We start from the raw sequence: 22,612 nt of genomic DNA on the forward strand, positions 1-22,612 counted from the left end.
ACTGTTGCTTAAAGCCCAGTAGTTCTCTGGGTGATGTAAGCCTTTGTTAAAATTAGACTGATCCTACTGCATGATGATTTCCCAATCCATTAGGCAGCAGTCTAATCATTTACTCCTGGGTTACCACTCTTCTGGTCGCACTCTCCCTCTACACGTCTCTGGGTGAACCCTGAAGCCGAGAACAATCGGTGGTGTTTACTTAGAGTCCACTGTGTGCAGAGCACTTTACTTGGCGTTTGGGAGAGTACGACAGAAGAGTTGGTGGACACGTTCCCTGCCCACAACGAACTTACATTTTAGAGGGGGAGACAGTCATAACCATCACAGTGACTGGCACTATTTGCAGACTTTTGAAAGGCACGCACACAATTCCTTAGAGTGAAGGGAAGCTAGAAAAGGTTCAGACGAGGACCCTTGATGCGGGTCCCAGACTGGGCCAAAGTGTCCCCTTCTTCCTCCTTTGCTTGGAAGCCTCTGTGCTTCCAAGGCAAGAGAAGAAGGTGGAGGTTGGTTTGGGCCAAAGGCATCGGCAGGGTCTCCTAGGATGACCTTTGGTCTAGGTTAAAGCCGCTGTGTCCTTTTCAAGTTTGAAGAGGGAGAGGTGGACAGCACAAGGGTGTTTGGTATTTATGAGCGCCATCAGTAGCCACCCTATGCCAGGCTCAGGTATTTGAAGTGTGAGAGTTGGGGGAGTAACATGAGTTAGCTTGGCTCCTTTGGGTCCTGCTGAGCCACACTCATTAACTCCCCCCTCGCGGAAGGCTTTAGGGGCTGCTCGGTCAGTGGTCCCATTAAGATGTTGGCTGCAGATTGACCCCGCGGGGGTCTGGAAACCGGCGCAGGCCATGCAGCTCAAGGACTGAAAAAGATGTTGTTGTTATTTAGCCCGAGACATTGGAAAACTAAATCGAGTCAAATCCTGGACTGTGGCAGATTCCAGGAATGGCACGTGGAACAGTAGAGGAAGGAGGGGATTATGGATTTGGTGAGGTCATTGAAATTCCTTTTTTTGCACCTCTCAAAATCCCAGCCTCGTTCACTATCCGGTCAACTCAGTTCTAGCCCAGCACCGCTGAACATCCAGCCCGAGTCAGCGGGCAGAAACTTCCCGAAGTAGGTGGCTCTGAGATTCCTAATTGGAACTTTGCTTGTTCCCCTCCTTTTGAGGGATGATTAAGGTCACAGAAAGCTGGAGAGTGGAGGAGGGTTGCAGTTCAGTGCGGAATACTCTGAGGGTGCCGGTTACCCATTAAGCTTGATCATTTTAGGAGTCTTTTCTTTTTAAAGTTCTTCGCTATTTTGCAACATAGCTGGGTCTCTGACAAATACGTGAATAAAGCCCATAGAAGTGAAGGCGGGAAGTTTTTGAAACCTAAAAAATAAGGTGATCAAATTTCCTAGTGGTCGATTCCAGTGACTGACCAATTTCATTAGAACCCTCCCGAGTCAGGCAGCCACAGGAACGATTAAGGCACCCAATTATACACCGTTTGTATCTGAGGATGACTTAACCCTCCTGCCTTCAAGGCGCGCAACAGGTATGTGAATGTGTTCAGATGGGAATGGGAATGGGAGGATGACTTAACCCTCCTGCCTTCACGGTGAGCAACAGGTATGTGATGTGTTTCGATGGGAATGAATTGGGGGTAATGGGCTATTGTGATGAAGCAGATTATCTGGCTAGCTGAGACTTCGCTGATCTTCCCCGGAGAGGATGAGAACCCCTCATTTTCAAGATAGGGGACTCTGGCTTATTGTTGGGGAGAAAGGGTCCAAGTAAGTGTGAGCTGAGGGAAACTTGTTTTTTCTGGATGGAACCACCTTGTGAAGGGAGTATGAGGAAGTGGTGAGTTAGCCTCCCCTGCTTCACCAAACTGAGGTTTTTTTCCCCTCATGAACCCAATAATAGTACTAATAGTTGTGGTATCTGTTAAGCGCTTACAGTGTGCTAAGCACTGGCATAGATATATGGTCTATCAATCCCTGTCCCACATGAGGTCTAAGGAGGAGAAAGAAGGACCGGTAGTTCGTCCCCATTTTGCAGATGAAGAAACTGAGGCCCAGGGAAGGGCAAATAGACCTTGGTTCAGTTACTGCAGCGGAGTTCCTCTCCATCATGCCAAAGTCACCTTTCACAGGTGGACAGAGAGGTCTTGGAGGCCACTTCTGAGATCTGTAGATGGGCTCCTAAACAATATCTGTGTGCGTTCTCTAAACCCCACTGCCCTTCCATTTGTGTGGGTTATAGCTATTTGCCTGTAATTCCTCCACCACATTTCCTCTATACTGTAAGCAGGGAACAGATTTACCAACTCTTCTATATTGTACTCTCCCAAGCACTTAGGTACAGTGCTCTGCACACATTAAGCGAGGCACAGTGGAAAGAGCCCGGGCTTGGGAGTCAGAGGTCATGGGTTCGAATCCCGGCTCCGCCACTTGTCAGCTGTGTGACTCTGTGAAGTCGCTTAACTTCTCTGTGCCTCAGTTACCTCATCTGTAAAATGGGGATTAAGACTGTGAGCCTCATGTAGGACAACCTGATTACCCTGTATCTACCTCAGCGCTTAGAACAGTGCTCTGCACATACTAAGTGCTTAACAAATACCAATATTATTATCATTATTATTTCTCTGAACCGAGGCCTCAGAAAAACCCAGGGGCCCAGTGGACAATCTACCAGGCTGCGCCCCCGCAGTAAAGCCAAAATGGGGCACTCCTCCCTCATCGTTGTTCAGTCTCCAGTCACTGTGGTCGGACATGGTGTTGCCGAGGCTTAGGGAAGAGAAGTGGGTCGGGGGGATGTCTTTTGGGGCTTGTCCCAGAGAAAAAGAAAAAAAAAAAAAAGGCACAAGACATACTCCGTTTCCTAAGGAAAACAATGGCTCTGTTTTACCAAAGAGTCCTAGGCAACCACAACCAAAATCTTTTATCAGCCTATTCAAGCCTTTCTCCCATCATCCTCATGGAGGATCGTCCTCAGCATGAATCGAAAACATGCACTTCGAGCGGGGACAATCTGGACTTCAGATAGAGAAGGCAGTACAAGGTAAGGAGGATCCTCGCATCCAATCAAAGTGGAAGTTGGCCATTCTCCCCGCTCATTCCCTGCTCCTCGGAGGCAGCGATTGTTTTGAGCATCTGGAGGGAAGACAGAACTGCTCCAGCCGGGACATTCTGGAAACAAAGTGATTTGACATTTTTAAGGACGGCAAGGAGGAGACACCCTGGGAACGGCATTCCAGGCGGGTTAGCGCTGGCTGTGCTTTCTCCCCGGCCGGTCCGGAGTCAGCTTCTGCCCAGGTTGAGTGTCTGGGATCATGGCGGCGCTCCTCTCGGCTCTCAGGGCCACCAGGGGACACTTCTCCCGCACCTGCTTCAGCCCCGCCTGGCTCACGTTCCGGCAGAAGTCCACGTTGAGCGTCTGCAGGGAGCCCCCGTAGAGGGTGACGGCGGCCAGGGTCTGGTTGGTGATCCGCACGCAGTTCTCCAGGCTGAGGGTCCGGAGGTAGGGGCAGCTCCTCAGCAGCAGAGTGATGCAGTCATCCGTCACGTGGCCACAGCCCGAGAGCGTCAGCGAAAGGAGGTTGGGACACCTGAAGGGCACCGGGGATGCCGAGTCAGTGGCAGAGAAGCAAGGAAAAAGCCAGGGTTGGCTCACGGAGCTGGTCTCGGGGAGCAGAAATCCACCCCCACGGCCCCCGGCCTCCGCCCCGGGGACACCTGACCGCTGCTGAGCTAGGAGGACTCTCGGGCCAGTGCTTTTTCCACTAGGCCACACTGCTTCTAGACGGTAAGCTCGTCGTTCTGGACGGGGAACGGGTCTGCTAATTCTCTGGTACTCTACTCTCCCAAGTGCTTAGTACAGCGCCCTGCAATTAAGCGCACACTAAATACCACTGATTGAAGTGTTCTGACTCTCAGGTCCACGCTCTTTCTACTAGGCCCCGGCGCTTCTAAATGGTAAGCTCGTCCGGGTAGGGAACGGGTCCGCTAATTCTCTTGTATTATACTCTCCCCAACACTTAGTACAGTGCTCTGCACATAGTAAGTGCTCAAATACCATCGATCGATTGCTGACTCTCAGACCCATGCTCTTTCTACTAGGCCTTGCTCTGTCTAGACTGTAAGCTCGTTCCGGGCAGGTCTGCTAATTCTGTTGTACCGTACCTCCCGAGTGCTTAGTACAGTGCTCTGCACGTAAGTGCTCAGTAAATACCTTCGATTGATTGAGAGACTGGGACTGATCGGCCCCGTGGAGGCTGATGGCCGGCATCCAGTCTGCCCATGCGTTAGAGGAGGGAGGGAGCCCTCTTTGACCTGTTCGCAGCAGTTTACCAGGGTGAAGCTGTGAGCACCCACTTTCGGTCACCTTGGGGGGCCCACTGAGGCTGAGAGCATCCAGGACCTATGGGACAATCCATATCCTAATCTGCCCTATCATCATCTTCCTAAGCTGGTACTCCTTTAGTGGAACAGTGTGCCCAGTGGGAAGAACCCGGGCCTGGGAGTCAGAGGACCTGGGTTCTTATCCTGATTCCGCCTCTTACCCGCTGTGTGACCTTGGGCAAGTCACATCACTTCTCTGTGCCTCAGTCCCCTCCTCTGCAAACTGGGGCTTGGATACCACAAGAGGGACGTGGCCAGCTCCTGCTCTCGCCTCCCAAGCTCACCTTCTTTTCATACCTTACTCTCAACTCACTTGCCTCTGATCCCTGATCTGATCCCTGGTCTGATCCCTTACTCGGGCTGTTCCCCTGGTGTCTGTCTGGCAACAATTCTGAGGCCGAATTGTACTTTCCAAGTGCTTAATACGCTGCTCTGCACGCAGCAAGCGCTCAATAAATACGATGAATGAATGACATTAGGGACAGCGCTTATTCTGCGGGAGTGCAGGTAGGCTACGCTGGGCTTGTCCACTGCTCTTTTCAGCACTCCTCCTCTGGCCTGGAAGGAATCTGCAGAATAATCTGACAGGGCGGGAGAGGAATCTAAAATAAAACCAACCCCATCGCTGCCCGTGGCCAATGGGGAAGCCGCCGCGTGGAGAGAAAAGGAGACTGCTAGATCTCAGTCTGGCTCCCCAGAGTGCTGGCCGCTATTCCGAAGGTAATAATAATAATAATGTCGGTATTTGTTAAGCCCTTACTGTGTGCCGAGTCCCGTTCTAAGCGCTGGATAATAGTGGTACTTGTTAAGCGCTTACCAAGGGCCAAGCACTGTTCTAAGGGCTGGGGTAGATTCATTCAATAGTATTTATTGAGCGCTTACTATGTGCACAGCACTGTACTAAGCGCTTGGAATGGACAATTCGGCAACAGATAGAGACAATCCCTGCCCAATGACGGGCTCGCAGTCTAAATACAAGTTAATCAGGTTGGACACAGTCCCCGTCGCGCACAGGACTCGGACTCTTAATCCGCATTTTACAGATGAGGTGACTGAGGCACAGAGAAGTGAAGTGACTTGCCCAAGGTCACACAGCAGACACGTAGCGGAGCCGGGATTAGACCCCAGGTCCTGCTGACTCCCAGGGCCATGCTCGTTCCACCAAGCCACGCCGCTCAGGTACAGCGGTCACGCTGCTGTAGGTAAAGTGGTGGTTTCCGTCAAGCAAAAGCCAAGGGATCCCAAGCTGTGGGCAGCAGAGAGTAGCAGCGCCTTTGGTGACCCTTGAGTGTATGAAAGAGCTGCCTGCTTCCCAAGGCCGGGCTCTTGGGATGTAATCCTGAGGTGGATTAGAACAGCTAGAGGATTCCTGTAGAAGAGCTGACTTCATCCCTGTACCCTAAAAGGGTACTGCTGGACTTAATAATAATAATAATAATGTTGGTATTTGTTAAGTGCTTACTAGGTGCAGAGCACTGTTCTAAGTGCTGGGGGAGACACGGGAATCAGGTTGTCCCACGTGAGGCTCACAGTTAATCCCCATTTTACAGATGAGGGAACTGAGGTACAGAGAATAATTATGGTATTTGTTAAGCGCTTACTAGGTGCAGAGCACTGTTCTAAGCGCTGGGGTAGATACAGAGTAATCAGATTGTTCCACGTGGGCTCCCATTTTTTTTTTAATCCCCATTTTTACAGATGAGGTAACTGAGGCACAGAGAAGTGAAGTGACTTGCCCGAGGTCACACAGCAGACAAGTGGAGGAGCTGGGATTAGAACCCACCACCTCTGACTCCCAAGCCCGGGCTCTTTCCACTAAGCCACGCTAAGTGAAGTGACTTACCCACAGTCACACAGCTGACAAGTGGCAGAGCTGGCATTCCAACCCGTGACCTCTGACTCCCAAGCCCGGGCTCTTTCCAGTGAGCCACCCTGCTTCTCCGCACTGATGGGGTTTCCAGATGGGCCAAGCTACCCCCCTCCCCCCACCCAAGGATAAATTGGAGCGCCTGTCAGACCCCAAAATAGACCCCTTGGACTAAGAGCAAGGCCTCACTATGAAGGTGGGCAGGTGGGCCCTGAGGAGGGGCAGCTAAAGCAGGCAGAGCCAGTGACATGTATGAATGTGGCCTAGTGAGTTAGAAGGTCAAGGTTCTAATCCCAGTTCTGCCCTTGTCTGCCACGTGGCCCTGGGCAAGTCACTTCACTTACCTGGGCCTCAGTTCCCTCATCTGTAAAATGGGAATTGAGACTGTGAACCCCACATGGGACAGGGATTGGGTCCAAACCAATTCGTTTGTATCCACCTCAGCACTTAGGACAGTAAAATATCAGATTAGTAAAATACCAACATTATTAGTATTATTATTACAGTGTCTGGCATATAGAAAGTGCTTAATAAATACCACAATTATTACTACTAATAATAAAAATCCACACACCGACTTTACAGTCGATTGGTCCTGCTCTGCCACTTGTCAGCTGTGTGACTGTGAGCAAGTCATTTCAGGTCTCTGTTCCTCAGTGACCTCATCTGTAAAATGGGGATTAACTGTGAGCCTCACGTGGAACAACCTGATGACCCTGTATCTCCCCCAGCGCTTAGAACAGTGCTCTGCACATAGGAAGCGCTTAACAAATACCAACATTATTACATAGAGAAGCAGCGTGGCTCAGTGGAAAGAGCATGGGCTTTGGAGTCAGAGGTCATGAGTTCAAATCCCGGCTCGGCCATTTGTCAGCTGTGTGACTTTGGGCAAGTCACTTAACTTCTCGGTGCCTCAGTTCCCTCATCTGTAAAATGGTGATTAAGACTGTGAGCCCCACGTGGGACAACCCGATTCCCTTGTGTCTCCCCCAGCGCTTAGAACAGTGCTCGGCACATAGGTAAGCGCTTAACAAATACCAACATTATTATTATTACATGGTCTATCTTGCCCTGAGCCCCCTCCATTAGCTGTTGCTCTGAGCAGGAATCTCTGCAATAGGGGTGGGGGTTGGGGGGCAGCTGCTCCTTTAGTGGAACAATGCAGCCTAGTGAAAAGAGCCCAGACGTGGGAGAAAGAGGACCCGAGTTCTAATTCCGGCTCCACCTCTTACCTGCAGTATAACCTTAGGCAAGTCACTTCACTTCTCTGTGCCTCAGTTCCCTCATCTACAAAATGGGAATTCAGTGCCTGTGCTCCCTATGTAGACTGTGATCCCCACATGGGACCTGATATTCTTGTGTCTACCCCCGTTCTTAACACGGTGCCTGGCACATAGAAAGCACTTAAAACCCACAAGTATTATTAATAGTCGAACCTTCATTCCCATGGGCTTGTTAGATTGCCAGACCTTTTGATCCTGGTGCCCCAAATGCTGTGAATATTAAGCGCCCCACCACCGCTACCTAAAGTGAGTGAAATAGTATCTACGTTTGCCTCATAGCTACTTTCCATTGTCCCGTTCCACTCTCTCTATAATTACAGGCTGTAAAGCAAGTTCATTCATTCAATCGTATTTATTGAACATTTACTATGTGCAGAGCACTGTACTAAGCACTTAAAAAGTATAATTCAGCAACAGAGAGAGACAATCCCTGCCCACAAAGGGCTCACAGTCTAGAATAATAATAATAGTGATGGTATTTGTTAAGCTCAGTAAGAGTACCCATCATCTCTATATTTTTAAGGGTAGTTGTTCAAATTTAAGCGTCTGTAAAATGGGGATTAAGATTGTGAGCCCCAGGATCGGATCCTAGCTACCCAAGCACCTGGCTCACGGTCTTACTCCCCATTTTACAAATGAGGCACCTGAGGCACAGAGAAGTTGCATCACTTGTCAAAGGTCAACCAGCAGGCGAGTGGCAGAGCCAGGATTAGAACCTAGGTCCTTTAACCCCCAGGCCTGGGCTCTTTCCATTAGGCCACACTTCTTGACCACGTAAGGTGGTATTAATCCTCTTACACTGCCAAATGCCCACTGCCCTGCCCCTTCAGTTTGTGTCACAGGAGGCTGGATTCAATGCTTCCAGGACAGAGATTTAGGATAGATGGAGAACTGGTTTTAAAGGAAAATGACCTGTAAGCGGATACTTTCACTCCCGTTTCAGCCCGTACCGCTGCTGGGTACATCAGGTATTAAACCCGAATGGCAGCTGACTGGCTGAATTGGATTTTCTATTACAAACCTAATCACCAACACCGCGTGAGTGTTTTTTCTTTGTTCCCTGGCTTCCCCAGCGTACAGGCTGGCTCTCTAAACAGGGTTGCCTTAGCAAGTAGTGAGAGAAGGAATTGTAGGCTGGTCTTTGTCCTGGGCCTGTGTCCTGTGAGTCCCACTCTCTTATCAGAAACTACTCTGACTTGGGTATGTTGTTTGATTGGGCCTGGAAGCCGTTGAATGTCGTGGCTCTTTAGCTCCCCTTTGAATCTGCTGATGCTTATTCTTTTCTTATCCCTCAGAGATCTGCAAGCTAGTTAGGCAGGGTAGATGTCTTGGAGGAGATGGAAGACTTTAGCCTAAGACCTCTTTTCCTTTTCTTTTTAAATGGTATTGGTTAAGTGCTTAAGATGCGACAGGCACCGTTCTAAGCGCTGGGGTAGCTGCCAGCTAATCAGGTTGGATGCAGTCCCTGTCCCACATGGGGCTCACAGTCTTAATCCCCATTTTCCAGATGATGGAACGGAGACACAGAGAAGTGAAGCGACTTGCCCGACGCCACACAGCAGACAGGTGGCAGAGCTGGGATTAGAACTCAGGTCCTGCTGATTCCTTTTTTTCCACTCCCTTCTGCATCGCCCTAATTTGCTCCTTTATCCATCTCCCCTCCCATCCCCACGGCACTTACGTCCATACCCATATTTATTTATTTATGCCTCTCTCCCCGCTTGGACTGTAAACTTACCGTGGTCTGGGAAAGTGTCTGTTATATTATCCTCTCCCAAGCACTTAGTACAGTGCTCTGCACACAGTAAGCGGTCAATACATACTATAGATTCAAGTCTGGGTTAGGATGGGGCATTGAAAGGGAGAGGCATAAAGTCGGGTTTCTGTTTTGCAGACGGGGCAACTCTGACAAAGGCCTAAAATTTTCGCTCCATATAATCATTAACACTGCTCCTATTTGACTACCGTCTTTCTTAGCTCACTTCTCTGTGCCTCAGTTACCTCATCTGTAAAATGGGGGTGAAGACTGTGAGCCTCACGTGGGACAACCTGATTACCCTATGTCTACCCCAGCGCTTAGAACAGTGCTCTGCACATAGTAAGTGCTTAACAAGTACCAACATTATTATTAGCTGGGGTGCCACATTCGAGTCAGACCGGCAAGCAGCGCGACACAGAGAATCTCAGCTTCTCTTAAGAAGCAGCAAGGCCGAGTGCATAGAGCACGGGCCTGGGAGTCGGAAGGACCTGGGTTCTAATTCCTGCTCCACCACTTGTCTGCTGGGTGACCTTGGCGAAACACTTCACTTCTCTGGGCCTCAGTTACCTCATTGTAAAATGGGGACTAAGACGGTGTGGGACAGGGACTGCTTTCAACCCGCTAAGCTTCTATCTACCCTAACGCATAGTAAAGTGCTTAAATACCATAGAAAAAAATATCTGTGTCCATGGGGTTTAAGGAGAAAGAGGGAAATAAAACGGATCATAATTGTTTTCCCAGATCCATTTGCCAGCATCTGCTCTGTCTTGTTAATTAGAGAAGCAGCGTGGCTCAGTGGAAAGAGCCCGGGGTTGGGAGTCAGAGGTCACTGGTTCTAATCCCCACTCCGCCACTTGTCAGCTGTGTGACTTAACTTCTCTGTGCCTCATTCACCTCATCTGTAAAATGGAGATTTAAACCGTGAACCCTACGTGGGACAACCTGATCACCTTGTATCCCCCCAGCGCTTAGAACAGTGCTTTGCACATAGCGCTTAACAAATACCATCATCATCATCAATTTTGGAATGTTTGTGTACTCTTCTGGGCTGGTGTGATCTGTCATGATTTGTTTGTAGTTAGGCCTGCTCCACTCTTGCCTGACTGTGGCTGAGGATTTCGCTTTGACTCCCAGTTACACTTTCCCTGGTGTGCTCGGTCAAGGTCCGACGCGTGGATTAGCCCTGATTACGCGTGGATTAGCCCTGATTGGCCTTAGCCTTTTTAGCCTTGAAAACTCAGTGTGTGGACACTTTCTCTTAAGTTAAAGCCTTCCTCTGACACAAGGCAGCATGATATAACCAAGATTCCTTCCCCTCACAGAGGTCCTCTGTAAAGTATTGCTCAAACCCATAAGTGACCAAGATCAGATTTTTTAAAAAGCCAAAAAACAAGCAAAATCCAAAACTTGAAGGCAACTCCTTTATCCTTTTATCTTTTATACTGTACTCTCCCAAGCACTTAGTACAGTGCTCTGCACACAATAAGCGCTCACTAAATACGACAGAATGATCCTCCTCCTCCTCCCCCAATTCTATTCCACCTCCCTTTCCCCTCCATCATCCACTTGGTTCCTCCCGGGCGTCACTGCCCCGAGCCTCCTCCGAGGCCTGTTAGTCAAAGCTCCCCACACTGCTCCAGCCTGGTAGTCAGGTATTCGTGGTTTTCATGAATACCTGAACTCATTCACTCTTTGGACAAGTCACTTAACTTCTCTGGGCCTCAGTTACCTCATCTGTAAAATGGGGACGAAGACGGTGAGCCCCACGTGGGACAACCTGATTACCTTGTATCTACCCCAGGGCTTAGAACAGTGCTTGGCACACAGTAAGCGCATCATCACTCCCTTCTGCGCTGCTCTTATTTGCTCTTTCATTCATCCTCCTTCACCGTGAGCTCGTTGTGGGCAGGAATGGGGCTGTTCGTTGTTGTATTCTCCCAAGTACAGGGCTTTGCACACAGTAGGTGCTCAGTAAATACGACTGAAAGAATGGTGGAGAAGCAGCGAGACCTAGTAGAAAAAGCCCGGTCCTGGGTTCTAATCCCCACATTGCCACGTGTCTGCTGTGTGACCTTGGGCAAGTCACTTCACTTCTCCGTGCCTCAGTTACCTCACCTGTCAAGTGGGGATTAAGACCGTGAGCCTCACGTGGGACACGGACTGATGAGCCTGTCTCTACCCCAGAGCTCAGTACAGTGCCTTGCACATAGTAAGCGCCGAAATACCATTATTCGGGTTCCTCCACCAGCTAAGATCACACTTCGTTTTCATAAAGACAAAAGGAAAACGCGATGGGGAATCGTAGGCCTCCGAATTAGATTCTGACCTCTGGCAACCTGCAAAACCCGGTGACCGACGGCCCGCCTCCCACGTCCCGCGTACCTGTGGCAGACTTGAAGCAGAAAGTCGTTGACCAGGTTCTCGTGCTTGCTGCAGATGTCTCTCTGGAACGTGTTTTTCAGCCAGTCTTCGATGTTGCACACCTTGACTCTGCTCGAATGCCAGCGGATAGACAGATACCTCAGCGCCGGGCCCAAGAGAAAGTTATCCTTCTTCAGCTCGATTAAGGAATTAAAATTCAACAGGGGCCAGAGTAAAGGATCCAGAAACACATCTCGCAGGTGGGAGCATGTCTTGGCTAAATTCCTCCTGCTGTCTTTGTCCAAAAAGGAGAAGAGGTGTAACAGACACTCTCGATTGAGCTGGGTTATGTGCATGGCCGAGACGGAAGCCCGTTGCTAGAGGAACCTCGTGCGATCTCCCAACTGCGGCAGCGCCTCGGGGGCCTGACCCACCTCCCAGTCGAGACCGGCCTGCGGGACATATATGGTTGAGGAATGGGGTTTATTTTTGGTCCACGACCGGCCCAGAAGTTAAAAAAGGAAAACCGGGGCACGGAGAGACAGACGTGCACCGGCCTGTGTGATTCACTCCGCTCTCGGGGGCTCGAGTCCCAGGCGGCGAGGGTGAAGCCGAATAGATCATTTCCTTAAAAGGGATCTTTTGCCTTTCAGTCGGTGGTGGTGGCGGTGTTTGGCGGAAGACCTGTTGGGACAGAGGTGGCTCCCATCGGAGCGTGCGGAGGCCGGGCGGGGAGTGGAAGTGGCAACCACCCCGTGACCGAGCGTGACTGCGAGTCTCGCACATCTTGGCCAGGAGAGGGACGGCCATTTCCATTTCCAAAACTGGGCTGGTCCGGCAGCAGAGCAGGCCACTGTTTAGTCACTCCCACCGCCCTTTCGGGTGGCTCTCCGGTTCCGGCGTCAGCCTCCACGGGATTCAATTCTTAGCGTCCCCAGCAGCCCAGCGATAGCCGACTCTATTAGGGTGCAGATATCTTCGCCCCGATACGAGTACGGTGCCAAATAAAAGCTCGGCCTGAGTAACCCGTGTCACCACCCCCGGCTTTGCATCCACTTCTTCATCTGCAGTCTGGCTGGGAGAGGGGCGCTAAGGGCGGAAAGAGGAGAAGGATCTGCGCTGGCTCCCACCTAAATCCCACCGCAGACCCCGACTGGCTCTAGTGCATCTGTGACCATACTTTCAGTTACATAACCACTCAAATATTTGTCCTTCGTGGGACAGACCAGTCATTCGGCTTTTGACTCTGCTTCTTTATCCTTCGGAGAACCTGACAAAATATGAGAAACTTTTCGGGGGGCGCTTGTTAAGCGCTTGCTATGTACTAGGCGGTATATTACGCGCTGGGGTAGATAGAGGCTAATCAGGTTGGACACAGCCCATTTCCCACATGGGGCTCACAGTCTTAAGTCCCATTTTACAGACGGGGTAACTGAGGCACATAAAAGGTAAGTGCCTACTTACCCAAGGCCACACAGCAGACAGGTGGCGGGGCCGGGATTAGAACCCAGGTCGTTCTGACTCTCGGGCCCGTGCTAGGCCACGCTGCTTCTCAACTTCACCCGAGTCCATGCACAGATGGTGGCGAATAAGTCATAATCGTGATATTTAGTAAGTGCGTACTCTGCGCCAAGCACTGTACTAAGCACAGGGGTAGATGCAGGATAATCTAGCTCAAATGTGGAAATCGTGGCTCTTCTAGGACCAATCCTACCTTCTCCCGCTGTTCGTCCGTCTCTCCCCCTTGGATCCAGGCCTCAACTCTGCTACTGTCCTCTATCAAAGGTGCTCAGGAATTTACTCATTCCTCATCGTGCCTCACAGAGGAGGCGGCACATCAAAATGCGGGAGGAGGTGGTGACGGGGTATTCGTCTTCTACTCCCCTTTTATTGTTTATGATATTTGCTAAGCGCTTACATGGGTCAGAAACTGTACTATGGGCTGAGGCAGATAAAAACCACTGAACGGAGTCCATGTCCCATACGGGGCTCACAGTTTTAAACCCCATTTTCCAGATGAGGTAACTGAGGCCCAGAGAAGCGAAGTGACTTGCCCTAGGTCACAGAGCAAACGAGTGGGAGAGCTGGGATTAGAACCCAGGTCCTTCTGTCTCCCAGGCCTGTGCCCTATTCACTAGGCCATGGTCCTTCGTGGGGCCTAGAAGCAAAACATCATCAACACTGGTATTTTTTCAGCGCTTACTATGTGCAGGACACTGGACTAAACAACTGGGAGAGGATAGTACAACAGAATTAGCAGACCCATTCCCTGCCCACAACGAGCTCACAGTCTCGTCGAAAGCATAAGGCCTCCGAGCGATACGTGGTCGAGCCATCCAAACCTTCCACGTCTCACCTTTCCTGACGCTAAAGCTTGGGCAGAGTTACAGCCCTTCTCAGCCTCCAACCGTTCCACCGAAAGGACGGTGCAGCACCTGATTATCTTATGTCTACACCAGTGCTTAGTACTGGGCCGGGCACGGAGTAAGCGCTTAGCAAATACCATTTAGAAAAAAAACAAAGAAAACTAAAATTCAGTTTCGCCTGGCCGTCTTGCAGAAGAGAGGAACCGTTCTAAGAAAGAGTCGAGAAGCTGCAGCAGCGACCCCCGTTTGGTGTCAAGAAGGTGCACGCCAGGGACCAATCGGTCAGGCTGCTGGGGACGCTGTGGTATTTGTTAAGCGCTCACTATGCGTCGGGCACTCCACTAAGCCCAGGGTGGATGCAAGCAAATCGGGTGGGACACAGTCCCTGTCCCTCTTGGGGCTCACCGTCTGAATCCCCATTTTACAGACGAGGTAACTGAGGCACAGAGAGAAGTGAAGTCCAAGCCCACACACCAGACAGGCGGTGGAGCCGGCATTAGAACCCGTGACCTTAGGACTCCCAGGCCCGTGCTCTAGCCGCTACTCCATGCTGCTTCCCTACCTCTGAAAGCCAAGCATCTCACTTACCTTAGTCATTAAAATGCATTTACTGAGTACTTACTCTGTGCGGAGCACTGTACTAAGTGCTCGGGAGAGTACAAAATAACGAAAGACACAATCTCTGCCTCCGACGAGCTTCAAGTCTAGAGACACGAGAGCTTCGTCAGGGAAATAAGTACCGTAACTTTTCCCCGCTCACCTAAGTGGGTTGTGACCGATCAGAGCCCAGAGTGGGGAGTAATGCTTATCGCCCTTCCCCCCACCTCAGTCCTTCCCAAACCAGTGCTTCTCACAGAGCGCTTGAGTCATCCTTCGTGCTGGCGACTACTGGAGTCATTTTGGTTCATCTTGGCTTCTGAGTCAGTCTCCTGCAGCCACCTCACCTCTCCCGCAATCCAGTAAATAGGAGTGAGAGACACCGATTTTCAAGCTTCTCTCTTGCACGTATAAATCGCAACAGGAACGGCCCACGGACGGGTCCACCGACTGCACAAACGTTCACGCAGAATTTGAATGTCAACAGAGCTTCTCCGGGAGACTACAGGGTAGAGACGGGCAGGGTTAGAGGTGCTAACGGGCTCAGTGGAAAGAGACCGGACTTGGGAGTCAGAGGTCGTGGGTTCGGATCCCCGCTCTGCCGCTTGTCAGCTGGGTGACTGTGGGCAAGTCACTTCACTTCTCTGGGCCTCAGGTACCTCATCTGGAAAATGGGGATGAAAACCGTGAGCCCCACGTGGGACAACCTGATGACCCTAGTACCCTAGCACTTAGAACGGTGCTCGGCACATAGTAAGCGCTTAACAAATACCTACATTATTATTAAAGACTAGAATGCAGTTACCTCTGTTCCTGCAAAATTACTGACAAGCACCCAGAAGCTAAGAAGTTACCTCAGCGAGAGAAAGCTATAGTGGGAAAAGTCGGGAGAGGAAAGGCACGGCTGGCTTGCCAACCGTCGCCTTTCCCAAGAGCCGACACTGATGAAGCACCTTTGGAAACAGCATCAGCCAAGGAGTCGGGGGATCTGGGTTCGAGTCCCAGCTCTGCCACTTGTCTGCTGTGTGACTTTGGACGAGTCAATTCACATCTCTGGGCCTCGGTTACCTCATCTGTAAAACGGGGATGAAGACCGTGAGCCCCCTGAGGGACAGGGAATGTGTCTGATCTGATTAACTTGTATCTACCCTAAAGCTTAGAAGAGTGCTTGGCACATAGTAAGCACTTAACAAGTACCATTATTATTATTATTATCATTAATAACCAACCACCAGAAATGGGCATTCGTTCTTAGCAGATAATTCCCAATCGCTACCTGCCAATCTCTCATCAGCAGGGCCCACAACATTTTGTCTCGACTATGGGGAAGAGCGTTAAAAACCATTAACAGAAACAGGAAAGAGACCAGACCTTTAATAACGTTTTTTTTTTCATTAAAACATCTCGTGTCGGTTGAGAATAAACAGGGTGAAGAGTTACAAACTCAAAATGAGAGATTATTCACACAGTCAACGATCCCGTCTGCAAACATACAAACTAGATTTGAATGGTAAACCATGTACAGCAAGAGCACGACACTTACTCGGGGGAGGGGATCGCAGGACACACGGGGACCGGGGCCGGCTTGCCACACCAGCGAGACGGGGACGTGCAGTGGCGGCCCAAACCTGTTTCCTTCCCAGTATTCTCCCCCCTCCGGCCCTCGCCAGGCAGCCCTCCGGACCCCTCGTCCCACCGGACCCGGCGCTCGGGGGGCGGCCCCACGCAAAGGTCTGGCCGGAGGCTCACCGAGACGTCCGGCGTGAAGCGTGGGCACCCTGGAGCCCGTTGGCTCGGGGGCGAGCCGCCTCCTGAGCCAAGGGTCCGCAGCCGCCGGGCGAGCTGACCTCCCGGGGGGATCCGTTTCGTTCAAATGAACCGACCCCAACTGGCCCTCCGGGGCCAGCGCTGACCCAGTCTGTCCGCTTCAAGGGGGGGAAGCCGGGCACCTGCCTCGGCTCCGTTTCTCCACACTAGGTAACCCAGCCTCTAGTTCTTGACAAACGCTGGAATGACGCGACCGACTCAGACAGATTTGGTTTCACTGAAATAAATATGCGCTCCCGCCCCCCGCAACCCCACCGTCGCTCCCACCCCAGGCCCAGAAACGTGATCCGTAAGTAGGTTCCACACGTAAAGCTACAGATTTAACACGACTGGGACGGTATACTTTACTGGTTCGATTCTCTGTTACATTGGTCAGCACTACACACTGAGTAGAATACAGCGGATAAGCAAAGTTTTTCTCCACCATGAAGAGAAATATTTGTGTTGCCACAACAAACTGTTTATATTGTCCGTCTGGGTTTGCAGTGGGAGGATGTCAGAGGATGAAGAGAGGCATATGTATCAGTGCACTGGGCCCTGTTTAAGCACAAAAATCAGTGAATGCGTTTGTTGCAAACGACACCCCGCCCAAACAGTGATCTTATACGCCAATGCTGGGAAAAGCCACAGGGGTAAATGAGACTAGAAACCACATACATTTCAGTAAAATGGGACTTGGGGCGGGGGAGGGGAGGGGGAGAGGGACACCCAACATTAGGGAAATAGAATCGATTTTTAAAAGAACTGTGATGAAAATTACAGAGTTCAATTTCTACAATACAGGCAGGCACATTTACATCACCGGGATTCTCCGCCGTGCCGGCTAATCTCAACCCGCTCCGCTTCTATAAACGCCTCGACGGAAGGAGCTGTCAGATTCCATCGGGGTTAACGGATTCGGGCAACTCCCGTAGCCGAGACGCACTCGGGGGAGACCACCGCCTCACGCCTCAAGGGCCATCCGCGCTGCCTTCCTCCCCAGTTTGATCGTCCCTTCGTCCGTAATTCTCTAGGGTTTAGGCAGATCGCTTTCCTTCACCAACGTGCGAACTGCCAAAGCCTTTACTGTATCGAGCGGTAACAGCTGCCCATTTGGATTAAGAACAAAGAACAATGTTTGACAAGCATTACTGAGAAATGGGCATCTACAGATTCCAAGCAACAAGTCATTCCATTCACCGTCCAACTCCCGAAGCAAAATATAACCAAGCTCGTATCGACTGCTTGATGCGGATCAAAGGGTAATCACGTTTGTTACACACCTCCAGGTGTAGCCATCACCTAACTGTAGACACAATTTTGCAATGAAGAACGTGTTCGCATTTGCCTTTATGGGCACCGATTATTCTCCCCTGCATTCCTTGTTCCTAACTTCTACAGCTTAGGTGTAGTCCATCTTAAGGTTGGCCAAGCAATCATGGGTATTTATCGATCAATCGCACATATTGAGCACTTACTGGGTGCAGAGCACAGTACTAAGGACCAGGGAGAGTACAACATAACAGAGACGGGTAGACACGTTCCCTGCCCACAAGCAGCTTACTTACTGAGCTTTTACTGTGTGTAGAGCACTCTAAGCGCTTGGAAAAGTACGACACAGAGTTGGCAGACATAATCCCTGCCCACGAGGTGTTTACAGTCTACAAGCAATCTTAACCGGAGTGGCATTTTTAAGATATCATTGCCATTCATCCCACGTCATTTTCAAGGATGTGCTTACCAGGTATGTTCCACCGTGAGAAAACTCACGATTACCTAATTAATACTGAACTGGAAATGGCACTCATCTACCCATGATCCCTTCTAATACTAGTGGCTTCCATGAATTCGAGCGGATGAAAGGAGCCAAATGGCGAGGCCGGCTCTGACTCGCTTCATCGTCTTTAAGTACGAAAACAACATTTCAAACACCTTGACCGCTCTACCTTCTTACTTTCCTGGAGGAAAAGCCATCGCTCCCAAGAGGTCTGGTTGGTTGACTGACTCGGGAGGAAATACATTCTGTCCTTCACGACTGTCATAAAATATTGGGGGGGGGGGGGTGGAGACGACGGGTGGGAGGAAGAAAGAAAATCGCTAGGACGAGAGAGAAGCAAAGCGGGTCAATGCCAGCGTCCTTTGGGTTCATTTAGGGCTCTTGCCCTCTCCCAACACACCAAGTCTCCGACTCTGCTCCCTCTCGCCCAAACAGCGGTATTCCCAATGCCCACAGAGCTACCTGGAATTCCACCAGCGGGGCAGACAGATTGAGATTGGATTCCGACTCCAAAATGAAACTCTACAAAAAGGGTAAAACCTAAGTAAGACTTCTACTTCCTATCTGTTTACCTACTTATACCTTTACAAACAAGAGCTGCTGACCTCTAGGGCAAAACCTCTTCTTGACCAACAGTACCTGACAGGTCCATTCTCACCCCACGGAGCTCTGGCTTGCCCGGTTCCAACAGAGAGTCCGTGACCACCGAAGCTCAAGCTTCAGGAAGAGGATCCACTCCCCGTTCAGACTCTCCACTTTTTTAATCGTCTGTGGAAGGGACGTTCAACTGTTGAAAGGAGAGCCAGCTAGACGCCCCGATAAAAAGACACCCTGGCTGGACCCACTGTCGCTGCCCACAAACCTCTTCCCCAGAGGCCTCTGTGTTAGACAAGACACGGGGTCCTCTGTCACAGGAGCGGCGGAAAATCGGGCCGCATCAGAATGCCGTCCTTGCTGGAGCCCCAAGCTGGGATCAGGCTGCAGACTGTAGGAGGTGCTTGGCATCACCAGGCCCCTTTCCAATGAGGTCTTCTAAAGTCATGTCCAGATTGTGTTCTAAGTGCTCAAATTTTTTTTTTTTAAAAAAAAAAAAGGAGCGCGGGACAAGTCGGTCGCAAAGCTAATTCCACTTGATCACTTCATTCATCCTTTCTTATACTCCAAAACAGAAAATCCTGGAATTTGCAGTACAGAAACACCTGAACCACCAATTTTATTTCAGTTAGTCCTGAAAGGCAGCAGCCTTGATACATATGGATAGCAGCAATTACCTGGTCAAATTTAATGATACCCCATTGCGTGTCTTCTTCTGGCCAAAAAAAAAAAAAAAAAGATCGTTCAGAGGTCACTAACTTCTTGGGCCCCAGATTATGTGCAAGCACAAGCCTTGATTTCAACAGAACCAACCTGATCTACATTACAGCTGTGAAGAAGCAGGAGGCCGCTCTGTTGCTCTTTGCAACCAGGAGCATGTTTATGTTGCTTACTGAATATGACGATAACAAAAAGCTTCTGATGTAAATGTGCCTTTAAGAAAGTGAGAACTGGAAACATTAATATAAAAAGTCAAATATAACTAAATTCATGAAACTATATATAAAAAACTGAGTTATCACATCTAAAGCAGCAAATCAAAATGTCTGCTGAGGTTTTCTGGTATAACTAAAAAAAAAAAAAGTTAGTTGGTGTCCACGTTCGATACGATAAATGCTACTTGACACAACAGAACTAAACCCACAAGAGGAAGTTGAAAAGTGCACAATGAAATTAATGTCTTGGATCAAGTATTTATGGAAAATTGGAAACGTTTTGTCCGACGGACGTGATGCGCCAGGATGAAAAGGAGGTATTAAAGTTTGTCGGATCCAGACTTGGCCTGGCGTTCCACATAGAAGAGGATGTAGGCCTTCGCCTTGACGACGGTCTCCTCGTCAGTCAATGTTACAGTACTGTCGTTGAAATGGAACCACCGACCTTCGTGAGTCGCATACGCTGTGTAATGTCCAGAGCCAACACTGAAAGTAAGAGTGAGAGAGGATCAAGGAAAACTCAAGTGAGCCAGGGGAAGTCTACAGCAGTCACAATTCCATTTCTGCCACCAAGACCTGGATAAGGTGTCCAATATTTGAAGAAACTGGGGGCAGTCAGTCACTCTCAGCCACAAAGGGAATCTCTGTGGGTCCTTTTCCACACACTCTCCTGAAGCCCGATTCTGATTTTATTTTCCGTCATCCAAATTAAGATGGAGGTGAGGTGGTTTTTTTTCCCCTTAATCCAAATTAAGGTGGAGAAATGAAAACACTGCGGGAAGGAAATGTGTCTGTTCAACATTACACTGTACTCTCCCAAGCGCTTACTACAGTCGTTTGTACAAAGTGCTCAATAAATATAACTGAAAGAATGACGCCATTACGAAAATCCATTTTCTTCAACCCTAAATAATCACTCAGTGTTTCATTCATAAAATGCAGAGGCAAAGGGTCCCTCTTTGGTCTCTCCTGGGTGACTCTTCGTGAATCAGAGGTGGGGTGCAGGCCAGGTCCAACTAACAGATCTCCGTTCCCCCTGTATTTACCCTTCCTTCTCACCGACTCGGGTTCTTGGGTTCCTCTTATCCTCTGGCCGGCTCACAGGGAGACTTGGCTAGCTCATATTAAGGCCCTGGCATTCATTTATATAAACGTCTTGGTCCAAGTCAGGAGCCCCCATGAAAACTTCACATTCCCAAAGGGGATCCCCTCAAATATCAGGCATCCATTCACATCCACCACGCGAAGCCACAGAGAAGCAGCATGGCGTAGAGGATACAGCCCGGGCCTGGGAGTCAGAAGTTCACGGGTTCTGATCCCGGTTCCGCCACTTGTCTGCTGTGTGACCTTGGGGAAGTCACTTCCCTTCTCTATGCCTCAGTTACCTGGGGATTGAGACTGTGAGCTCCACATGGGACAGAGACTGTCCGACCCAATTTGTTTGTATCCACCCCAATGCTTAGTAGGGTCTGGCACATAATAAGAGTTTAACAAATACTAAAATTATTATGATCATGATGTTGTGATCATATGAAGTACTCACCCTGAACCATGATGTACAACAACAGCAGCCAGGTCATAAAGGCAACTCTCCGGCCCACTGTTCTCGGGCTGCGTTCAAAAAAGGGAGAACACATCCTTAGAACCCCACCGGGCTGATCACTCAGAGCAATTACAACCTGTTACTGGAGAAAATCGGGTTTTTGTCCTGGACAATGGAACCGTGGAACACACACACACACACTGGAGGGAGGTGTCTACCATAAGGCGGTAATAAAGAGGAAAAATCTTACCTCTAACAAGTAGCACTTCATGTCTAGGCCTCTCAGGGGAAATTCTACGTACGTATCAACCTTGTTTCTTAGATATGCTGTCCAGTGAAATCTTTTTAAGTGTAAGCATAGCACCTGAAAGCCAGAAGAAAGGTGGGGAGAAGCACAAAATGATAATTCCTCAGGATGAATCAAGGAACAAATTGGAAGTCTTCATCAGACAAAAGCAGCAGTTTGTTGAAAAAGTTCCATATTCACCGTCAAGGCAAAATTCTAGGTTCAATCTTGATCCGTCTCATGAAATGCTTGGTTCTTTACCACTCCTTCTCCCACCCCTCACCCCACAAGGTAGTGCGGCCACCCCCACCACCTATATAGCCCTCCCACTCCATAATGGGGACAGTAAAAGACCTAGCAGTAATTACATTTATTAGATTCCTACTGATGATAACAGTACCTGTTAAGTACTTATGTGCCGAGCACCGTACTAAGTACTGGGATATATAAAAGATAACCAGGCTGGACACAGTCCCTGTCCCACAGGGGGATCCCAGGCTAGAGAGCGCAAACTACTATGTGAAGAGTACTATACTTAGCACTGGGAAAGAGTAAACAGGTGAGGAACTCATAACCTATGGCCCAACGCTGTCCCTCTGGCTGGGATGCCAACTTTTCTGCATTCTGGTGGGGGCCAGGGACAGAATGACAAGGACAGTCCTCCCCACCGATGCTGAAACCTCTCACTTTTTGCGGGTCAGAATCAACACCGTCTACTCCAGGCCGGCAGGAACGTTCCCACAGGGTGCCTGGGGTCTGAATTCCGACCCTGGTCGGGGGCCTACAAACAAGCTCCAGGCACCCCTGCACTCATCCCTTCCAATCTGTGACTAAAATATGTGTGGGTATGGGTGTAGGTAAGGGGTGGGAGAGAAAGGGAGAGAAAGGGAGAGAAAGAGAGAGAGAAAACAAATGGATGACTGTATCAGTTCCTCAAATCACTGTATAAGTAGGTGATGGCTGCACTTGGATTTTTCCCATGAGTCCAAATCCCGCTATCAGTGCAGCTCTCTGCTCTGGCTGAAAACCTATTGGAGCCAATTGAGGCATCT

At 49.8% G+C, this 22,612-nt stretch overlaps 2 protein-coding genes across 3 annotated transcripts in view; both read right to left on the reverse strand.

Moving 5' to 3' along the window:
• Positions 1-2,862: 2,862 nt before the first annotated feature.
• On the reverse strand, positions 2,863-12,109 carry FBXL22 (F-box and leucine rich repeat protein 22). Its single transcript, XM_029065650.2, has 2 exons — positions 11,678-12,109; positions 2,863-3,593 (listed from the first exon to the last, which is right to left on the reverse strand). The coding sequence occupies exons 1-2, from the start codon at positions 12,010-12,012 to the stop codon at positions 3,248-3,250; spliced, it is 681 nt and encodes a 226-aa protein (XP_028921483.1). The 5' UTR covers positions 12,013-12,109; the 3' UTR covers positions 2,863-3,247.
• A 441-nt stretch (positions 12,110-12,550) lies between these two features.
• Positions 12,551-22,612, reverse strand: part of USP3 (ubiquitin specific peptidase 3) — a 96,673-nt gene continuing 86,611 nt past the window's right edge. Inside the window, exons 13-15 of one of the 2 annotated variants that reach the window (XM_029065649.2) lie at positions 21,525-21,638; positions 21,275-21,342; positions 12,551-12,745 (exon numbers count right to left, since the gene is read on the reverse strand). In XM_029065649.2, the coding sequence (XP_028921482.1) occupies positions 12,688-12,745; positions 21,275-21,342; positions 21,525-21,638 (240 nt within the window). In that variant the 3' untranslated portion in view covers positions 12,551-12,687. Of the gene's footprint in view, positions 12,746-19,259; positions 20,218-21,274; positions 21,343-21,524; positions 21,639-22,612 lie in introns of those variants that run through there. The other variant, XM_029065646.2, reaches the window with a different exon arrangement.

This window comes from Ornithorhynchus anatinus, chromosome 5, assembly GCF_004115215.2.
Source record: "Ornithorhynchus anatinus isolate Pmale09 chromosome 5, mOrnAna1.pri.v4, whole genome shotgun sequence".
Classification (NCBI taxonomy): domain Eukaryota; kingdom Metazoa; phylum Chordata; class Mammalia; order Monotremata; family Ornithorhynchidae; genus Ornithorhynchus; species Ornithorhynchus anatinus.

Coding starts and splice junctions, on each gene's coding strand:
- FBXL22 (XM_029065650.2), bottom strand. CDS start 12,012: ATGCACATAACCCAGCTCAATCGAGAGTGTCTGTTACACCTCTTCTCC. Junction 3,594..11,677: donor CTGCTTCAAGTCTGCCACAG/GTACGCGGGACG, acceptor GGTGCCCTTCAG/GTGTCCCAACCTCCTTTCGC.